Source organism: Pectinophora gossypiella, chromosome 25 (assembly GCF_024362695.1).
Source record: "Pectinophora gossypiella chromosome 25, ilPecGoss1.1, whole genome shotgun sequence".
Lineage (NCBI taxonomy): Eukaryota > Metazoa > Arthropoda > Insecta > Lepidoptera > Gelechiidae > Pectinophora > Pectinophora gossypiella.
The window spans coordinates 1,689,104-1,701,009 of NC_065428.1; the positions used below are offsets into that span (position 1 = coordinate 1,689,104).

At 34.6% G+C, this 11,906-nt stretch overlaps 1 protein-coding gene across 1 annotated transcript; it reads left to right on the plus strand.

The window, feature by feature from the left end:
• The first annotated feature begins 2,070 nt into the window (after positions 1-2,070).
• On the plus strand, positions 2,071-10,049 carry LOC126378152 (uncharacterized). Its single transcript, XM_050026340.1, has 3 exons — positions 2,071-2,230; positions 4,059-4,887; positions 9,709-10,049. The coding sequence occupies exons 1-3, from the start codon at positions 2,161-2,163 to the stop codon at positions 9,815-9,817; spliced, it is 1,008 nt and encodes a 335-aa protein (XP_049882297.1). The 5' UTR covers positions 2,071-2,160; the 3' UTR covers positions 9,818-10,049.
• The last annotated feature ends 1,857 nt before the right edge of the window (positions 10,050-11,906 follow it).

The window sequence follows — 11,906 nt, forward strand, 5'->3', positions numbered from 1 at the left end:
GCCCCGATTCCTGGAGACACCGCCTAATTTTATTTTAAGTTATATCCGTCATTTTCATATCCGTCGAAAAGGAAAGGGACGGATGATTCACAGCTCTTAATTTTAGGAAGAATGAGTAAATGAATGTGTCGGGTTATTGACTGATGTAAAATTTTTAGACGGTTGGTTTAGATTTGTGCTTAAAATTGACGTGTGTTCCATAAATTTTATGCTTGTCGATTACCCGTCCCTTTCCTTTTCGGCGGATAAGAAAATGACTGAGGAAAAATTCTGAGGTACCTATCCTGTAAGTAAAACAGATGTTTTTTTATAGTTTTAAATCTTCATAGTTTTTTTAATAACCAGCCAATATTTTTTAACAATATTATGCAAAATAAAACGCTTATTATACTACAGTACTTATATAATTATATTATACGTTATAATTATACGTTTTTATAAGAATTTTGTGGTCTCTATTGACAGAAAAAAAATGAAAATGTCAATAGGAAGTTCACACGGCCGTAACGCCTACCTAACAGGATAGGCAAAGTTTGTCTAACAGTATTAAGACAAGAACGATTTATAATCGCTCTTTTAATGTTACCATTAGTTTAATTTGCCTTCTAAGAAGATTTGTTAATATGCAAAATTAGCTAATAAAGAAAAAAACCTAAAAATTTTACCAGAAAATAAATGTCAATATTATAGTGTTAACAAATCTCAATAGATGGCGCTTTTAGCTAAGAATTTTACAAAACATTAGTTAATTATTTAAGGATTTTTGTACCAGTATTGTTTTTTTATACGAAATAAAGTAAATAAACATATTTTTTGTGTTTTTTTAACACCTACTTGTATTTAGCTAAGTAAGCAGCTAAGTGGGTATTTTAGTTTACATTCTTCCACCTTCTCTAATGTCTCCAATATTGTTTTCTTTTGTAGTACTAAAATTCCCCCATTTATTATTAAATTATTATTATATTTTATTACATTATTATTATTATTATCATAGCAATTAAAAAATACATAAATTAAGAAAAGACGCAAAATCATTAAAACTTTGCTAACGCCATCTATTATCGAATAGAAATACTAAAATGTAGGCACGTGTCGGTGCTTTTGAAATTTTGAATTCGTGTCGGCTTTCTTTTGTCTTTGCCGGTATCTTCACTTTGCAGTATTATTTAATTTCCGTATTAAAAATAAATATGGTATTGATAATTAGACTTTAAAAAAAGCTATTTACAAGCAATAACATTATAAAATTCTTATTGGAAGTCAACTAGTGTTCTAATTTTTTTCTAATACCATCACCATACATTACTAACGTAGAGTTACTGCAGCACAGTATTTTTTTTTTTGCTACTAAAGTGACAAACTATAAACTACTTATCATTTAAATTTTTTATTTATAAACTGTTACAAAAATTACATAAACATACAAATAATTAAACTTTACAAATTCAAACTGGAATCGAACCTACACCTACCAAGGGCACTAACCACTGCGCTCGGCAATTTTCAAAGCCTTTTGACAAATGCCGACAAGTGCTTTGATTCGCCGATTTTTTTCACTCGTCTTCTGATTCCTGTTGAGGAAGGTTGTGTCGTTGTGTGTTTGTTACTTTAATTTTTATAAGTGAGTTTTCAGTTTACTTTTCCCCAATGGTAAGTACATTAAAGGCAATGCATTTTATTCTGATAGGTATCTTATTAGTCACATTTTAAAGATATTTTCTTATTATATTCTCGCACTAGGAAAGAGTCTGAAGTACGTAGTTTATACCAGTTGAATTTTCATTTAATTATATTTTATTAAAAAATCTTATTAGATAAAGTTATACAAAATATATTTAGTTAATTTTGAATATACCGCGTCAAGTACATACCTTATGTATTTCTTCATGAGGCGACAAAAATATTTATGTATATTGCAAATGTAAATTAGTACTAAAATTATTAGAAAATACTGCTATGAATTTGTATCGTAATTAAATAAAATTTCTTTGACTAAAAATTATTAATGTAAATCAAATGACAGATTCAGTTCCGTTAAACTTTTCATTCAACAGGGCCGAAAGAGTTGTTCGTAAAAAATGTGTAAATAAAGTGTAAATACTGAAAAATAACCATGGAAATTGTGTAGAAATGAAAACCCTGTGATTTTTACAGATTAAAATGTATCCATCAAAAAGCATGGTCGACTATATGACTGAAATGAATCGGTTATTTCCGAGGCCTGACAATGGTATGTATTCTGTTTTTCCTAATTTTTTTCGTAGTTTTTACACATTCGAAACCATCCGTTTCTAATTTTGTTATTTAATTTCATAAATATGACAGTAACAAGTGAAAACCTGAGTAATTCATATTATAAAAAATAACTTGTCTGAAATTCAGTTACCATTCATATTTTTGACTTTATTATCATAATATTACGACATAGTGATTATCCTACTGTTTAGTGCAGTTTTTGAACTTAAAATGGCGTATCTAAAGCCCTTCAAAATTCTTATGTCTATACTTAAATATAATATAATATTCTCATCCAAAGGTGTAAGGGTTGAGGAACAAGGTATTTAATCCTCATAATTTGACTGATGATAATGGTGACAGTTTCCAGTCTATCATTGATATAGAAAAAATTTGAATGTAATATTAAGTACTTATTATAATAAGCCACTATTTGTATGCCTACTAACACACTGTCTGTAACAGGCTGAATACAGAGATTGAATAATTTTATGTAACATCCTTTTGTACACCTATATTCACAAATAAAGATTTTGATTTGTTTTGTTCTGTTCTGTTCCCAATAGGCCACATAGAAATAGTCCAATCCATTGGAAATGCTTTTACTTATATCTGCTGCTGATGTAGAATGAAAAGTATCTGAACACATTCGGTTTTTTATTTACTCCAGCAGAGATACAATCATTCATCATATCCATTTTTGAACTAGGCACCGACTACCTACAATACTACCAATTGTGTCTGCCAGTTGTCTTGTAGTCTTCTCATCTTCTAATTCTTTTATCCCCTGTTAGAATGTAGGGCTCGAATAACAGATATCGACTCGCGATCTTAGGTTGGAGTGTATGAAAAATTTTACAAGCCCAGCTTCCATAGTAATTTCACTCGAAAATTCGGCTATGTCCATGGCTCATACAAAATCGATCAAAATTTTTTCTAAGTCCCATCTCATATGTGCTCCCTTAGGTACACTCCAACCCGATCTTTTGCAGCCTCTGTGCTGTCTTGTAATAGGTACCTATATTAAAAAAAGAAGTACATTTCACGACTTTACTGTGCAGAAGCTTGCGCCGATGCGCCGTGAAACTTTCAATATAAACTTTCATAATACTATAATTAGACATAAGAAACTAGGTGTAAACAAAAATAGGTGTGAACAATATAAAAACATTTATTTATTTATTGAGGATATCCAACAGCTTATTAATTAACTAAGAATAATTACAGTAAGTACAATGTTTGTTCGCCAATCACAGGATACCACAAATAAAACAAATTGTAGAACTTGATGAGAACAGTAACAAAACTAACGATACAATGCTAGGCATAAAGCATATATATATATATTATAAAAAAACACATTATAAAAAAAAAACTGGAAATGTTACAAAAAGATTGTTTATAAACTTAAACCTATATATTATAAACTATTGTCATTATAAGCAGGTACAGACTAAAATTGGTTTACGTGACCACAAATAAATATAAAAATAAAAGATTATTTAAAAATAAATGATTATTTTAATAATTTTAACGTAGTTTAGTTAATTTCTTGGCAAAAGTCTTTTCAGTATTTGTGACTTAAATGAGGTAACATATTTAATTTGCGTTTTAATTTGGCATTTTAACCCCCCATTTATAGTAACAGATATAAAACATTGCTGGTACTTACAATTGGTAAAACCTAAGCTATAAGTAAGTTAATAAGTAGCTATAAGTCCTGAAAAATAACAATGCAATTTGTAGGTACCCACACTCCCAATATAACAAACATGAGCTGCTGTGTCAGTCAATATTCTCACACAAAAACATTCAAATTTCAGATCTGCAACTGAATGCTTACGGGATGGCCTCTCAGTCACCATTCAACTCAACGATCAACCGATCGTCAAGCTCAGCCGATTCTATGTCACCGGATTCATTCCCCGAAATAACGACATTCAGACCTGAACTGCCTACTAGATTGTCTGACATACCCAGGCCAATGTTCTCACCACCCCAAGCGTACGAATGCCAGAGACAGGTGTATGAAACACCGAAGATGTCCGAAGCTCCGTTCATGTTGAGACGTCAACGTCCTATTGTTGGCCGTAAAATTTTATCCCCTGAAGCAACACCGACTGAGAGAGTTCAAGCACCCCCAAAACTGCCTGAGGAGTCGGCAACAACAATATGGCAAGAAGAGCCAATATTACTCCAACAAACTCCACCAAACAAATTCTTTATAGAACACAAGAACTACACGCAGAATGTTTTCTACGAGTTATTTCCGGTTGAAAATAGAGGATTTGAGTTCAAGACTCCGGTCAAAACGTCTCCTCCGAGCTATGAGAGTATGTCGGTGTCAAATGTTTCGCCGATGTCCATATCGCCCAATTCTGTCTCCCGTTCGCCTGTTACGCCTCGCATGATGATGAGTCGATCGCCGTCAGTTACGTCAAACAGTGGCCCGAATAGTAGGCCAAGCTCGTCGAGGTTCCACCAAGAGTCGAAGTGTTGTACGTTCTGCCGTAAGAATGGGGAGACGCCAATAGTTTACATGACACACTCTGTGAAGGAGAGAATTGGGAACAAGTACATTGTATCCTGTCCGATTTTGAGGTCACATGTATGCTCTACCTGTGGGGCGTCTGGAGACAATGCACATACCATGTAAGTATTGAATTGTGACCCTTATTTCATATTTTCAAGACTAACTACTAATAACTCGTTAATAACCACCAATCCGCACTAGGCCCGCGTGGTGGTTTCAGGCCCTATCTCCCTATCCATCAACAGGGAAGGCCTGTGCCCCAGCAGTGGGGACGGTAATAGGCTGGTGATGATGATGATGAACTACTAGATTAATCTCTGGCTCACCAGTTTCTCAAACTGGGAGCACCAATTCTAACCCTGATACTGGACTTGCACGAATGTTTTACTGTTTTCACTAACATAATTAGCTCGACCATTAGACGGCGATACGGCTCACCACCGTACGTTGGCCTAACAAAAACCTTCGTGAGGCGCGTCTCGCGTTCGATGTACCTCTGACTACCCCCTTTGGGAGGTACTCGTACTTTTGTTATGCAGTCTTCTTCTATATGCAGTACTAAATGCTAGTGTTGCCGCTCGATAGCGCCCTATCGATAGTTTTCGATCGAACTATCGATAGTTTACCAAAAAACGATAATATCGATAATTAGTGTGCGTTACCCCAACAAGAAAGTATCTCCTAGAGTTATATGAGTAGAACGTATAGTTGGTGCCTTATCTGCTGTAAATGTGCCCCCACATAAAAAATGTGTGCCCCCTGTCGTTTCGAAAAAAAATCGAAAAAACGATTCTTGCTGGGGTAACGTTTTTCTAGCAGGAAAATTCTAAACGAATGATCGGAGAGAGAAAAACTGTGCATGGCCAGATAGCTTATATGTGTGCCAAAATGTGCCCCCAAAAATAAAATCTGTGCCCCTTCAGATTTTCGAGATATTGCATTTCCTGCTGGAGTAACGTTTTGATGAATAGTATATCTCTAAAACCATTGCATGTGCCCCTGTAGAATAAACATACGCGAGTAGCTCTTAATATGTGCCCCTTTGTGCCCCAATTAGATTTTAGAAAATATTTATAGTTTTCAAGTTATCGCGGTTTTATGAAAACCCGAAAAAACATCGCAGCGCCTAAATGAGACAAGGCATAACTTCGCTGAAAACTGTATTCGGTCTTTCTTGACGCTAATAATAACCATACAAAGTTTCAAAAATGTTCATGCATGCGTTTTTGAATAATCTTGCTAAAAGTAAAAACGATGGTGTCATAACTTTGACGGCAAAATACAAGGAACTGGCACAATCCCAGATGTGTAGGTGTAAACCAAAATCTTGTGCCTTTAGTCAAAAATATATGGTGAAAATATTGAGCTTCAAATGTTACGCATTAAGTAAATATAAACAAAAAACCAAAATATGTAAACAACGGCTGGTTATCCGACCAAATCTGAATGACTACTAAAAAGCGACGGATTCATACATATCGATGACCTTCTTTACTTTACTCACTAACCGGTTCACACGTGTTGTGCCTGAGTACACTGAAGTAGAAAAGTAATAACTAATAAAATAAAGTTGTTATTGGATTATATTTTAATAGCTGTTTCTATGACCTTACACATGATTAAGTACATTTATAAGAGCCATTTTCAAATAAAATGTACATGTGACTAACATGCTCAAAATCGTGACCAAACTGTTTTGTGACATACCTGTATTTTTATACTAATGTAAGTCACATTTATTGTAAAGCAGAGTTAAAACTATGTCCTACTGCTCAAATTGAGCAGGGTCCGGCAGGGAGCTAAAATGCAGGTTTAATGATCAAATTTAGCATTTATTCGAAACCTCCAAATTATTATTTTAAAAAATTACACTAAAACTCTTTTATATCTATTTTCCGTAAATGTCGGATTTATTTATTAGTGAAACGTTTTGTATGGAGATAACACCGGACGCCGCCGGCATATAATTTGTTAAAATTTTCAGCCGCAGTGTAAACATGTTTTAACTTTACACGTAGATGTGAGTTACGTCATATGAGAGTGACGAAATGTGACTCATATGTGTAGCATTTTCGTGAGAAACAACCTCAATTAGCCACAATATCAGAATAACTTGTAATATACAGATAAAGACGATACATACATGAATTGTATTAATAGGCTAATGCTATGAAAATAATACTCGCTTCTTTATTTGGAAATGCACTGTTATTCACACGTATTTTTTTGTACAAATTGCAGCGACGTTTCGTGACAACAAATAAACTGACACTAAATATTTTCGTACTAAATAAAGGCGTAGGAAAAAAGAAAAAACAGGAAAACTCATTCCTACATCTTTATGAACTTAGAGCATTGTATTGATGATATTGATGATTATAATTTTGTATCTACATATGTCTTACAGCCGCGAATATTAATATTTTAATCAACATACAACCAAGCACTGGCCTGCAAATTCCAAAAAACGTAAGAAAATTTGAATTACGCGGGTTGGTTGGAGCATTCACCTTAACCAAATAAATGTTGGTACCTACAGTTTTGAGAGTTGTATTTAGTGTGTATACCTATAGTCAACCGCACAATGATCTGTGATGCAACAACATGTTTCCATTTTGTATGTCGTATTACGTACCTATGAGGGATTTATAATTATTAACCAACGATTATATTAATGCTGATTATGTATTGTCACATAATTTTGATTTGATGGCGTTTTAGATATCTAAGTGTCATTCCACAGTCATGTGATAATGTTGTATGTATATGCAAGTTACTCGTAAGAATATTATTTATCTGTAATTTCAAATTTAATATTTTTTTACACAATATTATTCTTATACTTAATATTGATCTGTGATTTTTTGTGATGTTTACTAATTATAATTATGTTAGGCTATGAAAAACTGATCTGTGATTTAAATAATAATGACTACACAACGTGCAAATAATTTATAATATTTATAGGTAGGAAATTTGATCTGTGATTTGATGCAATAATTACTTTAAGAATTAAAATTAAGGGAATAAAAATAATAATTTCCACATCAACAAGCTGTTTCATTTATATAGTCACAAGGTGCATTTAATATATTTTTTAATTAGCCCTCAAAACTTTTGAACGCGACTGTAAGGACAACAGCTTAGGTATAATACGTCCAATAAAGAAGGTCCTCGTTAAGTATGAATCCGTCGCTTTTTAGTAGTCATTCAGATTTGGTCGGATAACCAGCCGTTGTTTACATATTTTGGTTTTTTGTTTATATTTACTTAATGCGTAACATTTGAAGCTCAATATTTTCACCATATATTTTTGACTAAAGGCACAAGATTTTGGTTTACACCTACACATCTGGGATTGTGCCAGTTCCTTGTATTTTGCCGTCAAAGTTATGACACCATCGTTTTTACTTTTAGCAAGATTATTCAAAAACGCATGCATGAACATTTTTGAAACTTTGTATGGTTATTATTAGCGTCAAGAAAGACCGAATACAGTTTTCAGCGAAGTTATGCCTTGTCTCATTTAGGCGCTGCGATGTTTTTTCGGGTTTTCATAAAACCGCGATAACTTGAAAACTATAAATATTTTCTAAAATCTAATTGGGGCACAAAGGGGCACATATTAAGAGCTACTCGCGTATGTTTATTCTACAGGGGCACATGCAATGGTTTTAGAGATATACTATTCATCAAAACGTTACTCCAGCAGGAAATGCAATATCTCGAAAATCTGAAGGGGCACAGATTTTATTTTTGGGGGCACATTTTGGCACACATATAAGCTATCTGGCCATGCACAGTTTTTCTCTCTCCGATCATTCGTTTAGAATTTTCCTGCTAGAAAAACGTTACCCCAGCAAGAATCGTTTTTTCGATTTTTTTTCGAAACGACAGGGGGCACACATTTTTTATGTGGGGGCACATTTACAGCAGATAAGGCACCAACTATACGTTCTACTCATAAAACTCTAGGAGATACTTTCTTGTTGGGGTAACGCACACCGATAATTAATCTATAGTATCGATTGCTATTTTTTAGCAATACTATTGATAAGTAACGATACTATCGATAGCTTACTCGATATCGAAGAGCGATACTATCGATAGTATTGATAGTTTTTTGTTTTTCAACTATCGACACTATCGATAGTTTTTCATCTTGTAACTATCGATACTATCGTTGCTTATCAATAGCATCGCCAAAAAAGATCTATAGATACTATCGACAGTATCGATAGGCCTATCGGTTGGGTAGATGATTTTGGCTGTTTACTATCGATAGTAAAACTATCGATTTTTCGGCAACACTACTAAATGCCTATGAAGGTGAACGCGCACATAGACTCGTCGCAAGGGCTGCAAGCAAAGATTTTAAATGCGGCGCGTTCATTTTTTTTTTTCTACAACTTTCAATGAGGCTTTGGACACCCTGGGTGATCATTCCAGCCTTCACCATGCATTTTTATTTTTTATTTTATTTTATCATTTTCACCTTCAAACGTAACATACTTCTCTTCTATCGTGTGCGTTAAATTTAGATCAATGCTATCGATAATTTTGAACTATCTATATACCTATCGGTAGGCATCATAGACAGCCTCCGTGGTCCAGTGGTTGAGCGTTGGGGTCACGATCCGGAGGTCCCGGGTTCGAATCCCGGTGGGGATATATCACAAAAAAATCACTAGTTTGGTTAGGACTTTACAGGCTGATCACTTGATTGTCTAAAAAGTAAGATGATTCGTGTTTCGGAAGGCACGTTAAGCCTTTGGTCCCGGTTACTACTTACTGATGTAAGTAGTCGTTACATGAGCCATGTCAGGGGCCTTTGGCGGATCAATAATAACCCTAATACCAGAAGGTAGGCATCACAAGTGTGGTACAGTTGATGTTATACCTATTTCTAGCACCTATAACACCATCCTTTATAATTCCAGCACATACTGCCCGGTCCTGAGAAGCAACAACAACGGCCTGCCCCTGCAGTCCACGACCATTACCCTGAAGAATACCCGCATCAAAAGCAATGGTAGGAGGCGCTTTTAGACTCACATACCCTAATAATACTAGAGGCCTTATTACATTAAACGATTCACCATCGGGACCACACCTTTCATATAAAACACCTCGTCTTACTGACGTCTTATTGACGTTATATAGTACTCCAGCATCTGTGTGTATGACGACTGACGCCATTATCATTGAAGAAAGTAACACCGAGGGACGTGAGGTGAACCTAGCCCAGCCGAAGAGTTACCGTTCTATACGTAGTATTATTCCTTATATATAATATTTCGCAAAGCAGGCTCACGATTTTCCTGGTTCCAGTACGGTCACTTTGCTACCATGTCACATGAAGTTTTTTGACAAATTGCACTGTAAGTCTTCCTAAATGTGAAATATGTTAGTGTGACAGAGTCCTAAAGTGGGTACATTACATTGCTCATGACTGTACCATCCAAGTTGATTCCATCTAAGTTTATTTTTAGTTATTTCTGTCATTTTCTTGTAACAGGCGTAAATGGAACACAATGGCCAATAACCCGACAGAATTAGGTTGACGGCACACGTCAAACTTGTATATCAGCGAGATACCTATTTTGTTCGCCCGAGTTATTCATTCACACATTCGTTTTAAAATTAACAGTTGTCAATCATCCGTCCCTTTCTTTTTCGTCGGATAAGGAAGACTGGTATAACTTAAACTTAGGAGGTGTCACATTTTATAACTTAAACCAGTGCGTCAAGATCGATGAATCGCGTAATATAATAAGGCCTTAAAGAGCACAAAAATACTAATGAAAGACATTAATAACGGGAATATACGTTAGGTTTTTTATCCGGTACACGAGCCTTCTAATTCGATTTTCAAAAATGATTCGATCTATACATTTGTTTGAACACAAACGCGGTTCCATTGTCGATTTACGGGTTCGTGAGCCAGATAAAAAACCCGTAACTGGCACGGACACAGGGCTTAAGGGCTTATATTATTACACCAGCAATCCATCGTGCCTGATGCGTCGGGATCGGGAAATGTAATAAATAGCCTAATTGTTCATCGTTGGACGGGGCCATGGAGTCGCCATACATTTTATACCTACACCCGATGCATCGGACTCGATGGGTTGGGTAGTGTAATAAGCACTTCAAGTTGTTAAAGTGATTATTATACTACCCAATCAACCCAGACCGACGCGTCAAGGCACAACGAGATTGGGAAAATCGGCGCTATTACACTCGAGATCGTGGTTACCATGGTTACGAGCCACCAATTTGCTATGACCTTGACGCATCGGGCACGATGGATTGGCTTATGCAATAATCGCTTAAATCGGATAGACATGTACTTACTACACTACTTTTACTGATTGATTATTGGGACCAAGATGAAAGAATCTGAATCTATCTACTAATGCTCATACAAGCAATCTCAAATTGCTTGTTCCAATGTTTTTTATTTATAATCTGTGAGTGTCTGAAGTCTATGATTTTATTATTGACATGATTTTTAACCATTCTTTTTTTCTAAGTGACTACTACTTTTATAAATCTTTGCTATTCCATTTTTGACTTAATTGTTAGGTTTTATCCAAATGTAATTTTGACCACTTTACATAGAATGTTCTTTAATACGTTTTTCCTTTGACGATTTTTAATATTGACATTCTTATTTAAGTATGGTTTACTGATAATTATGATTGTTTTAACAACTAAGCCTTCAAGTTTATCATTTTTAATAATATTTTGTGACTTTTTGCCATAAACAATAATCATGACTTAACGAATCATGCGTTTTTACACTATGACTGCTGCATGCACTTTTATTACTATACAATTTTTTGATTTGACTAATTGTTTAATCGTTTATGACTAATGGATAAGTACTAGATCGTATGTAAAGATGGAACTATAAAAATCTTTAATTGTTTTAAGGAGGGTTAATAAAAAGAGCACATTGAAGCAATTCACCTAAAAAGCAATATTGCTATTCGACATTTGTTGACAGCTCTAATGTCAAATTGCTTTTTAGATGAATTGCTTCGATGTGGCCTTGTTAGGTCCCCTGGACTCTGTTAAATTTAGCTCGATTAATTTGACAGCTGTCAAAATAATTAATTTACTTTAGACTGTA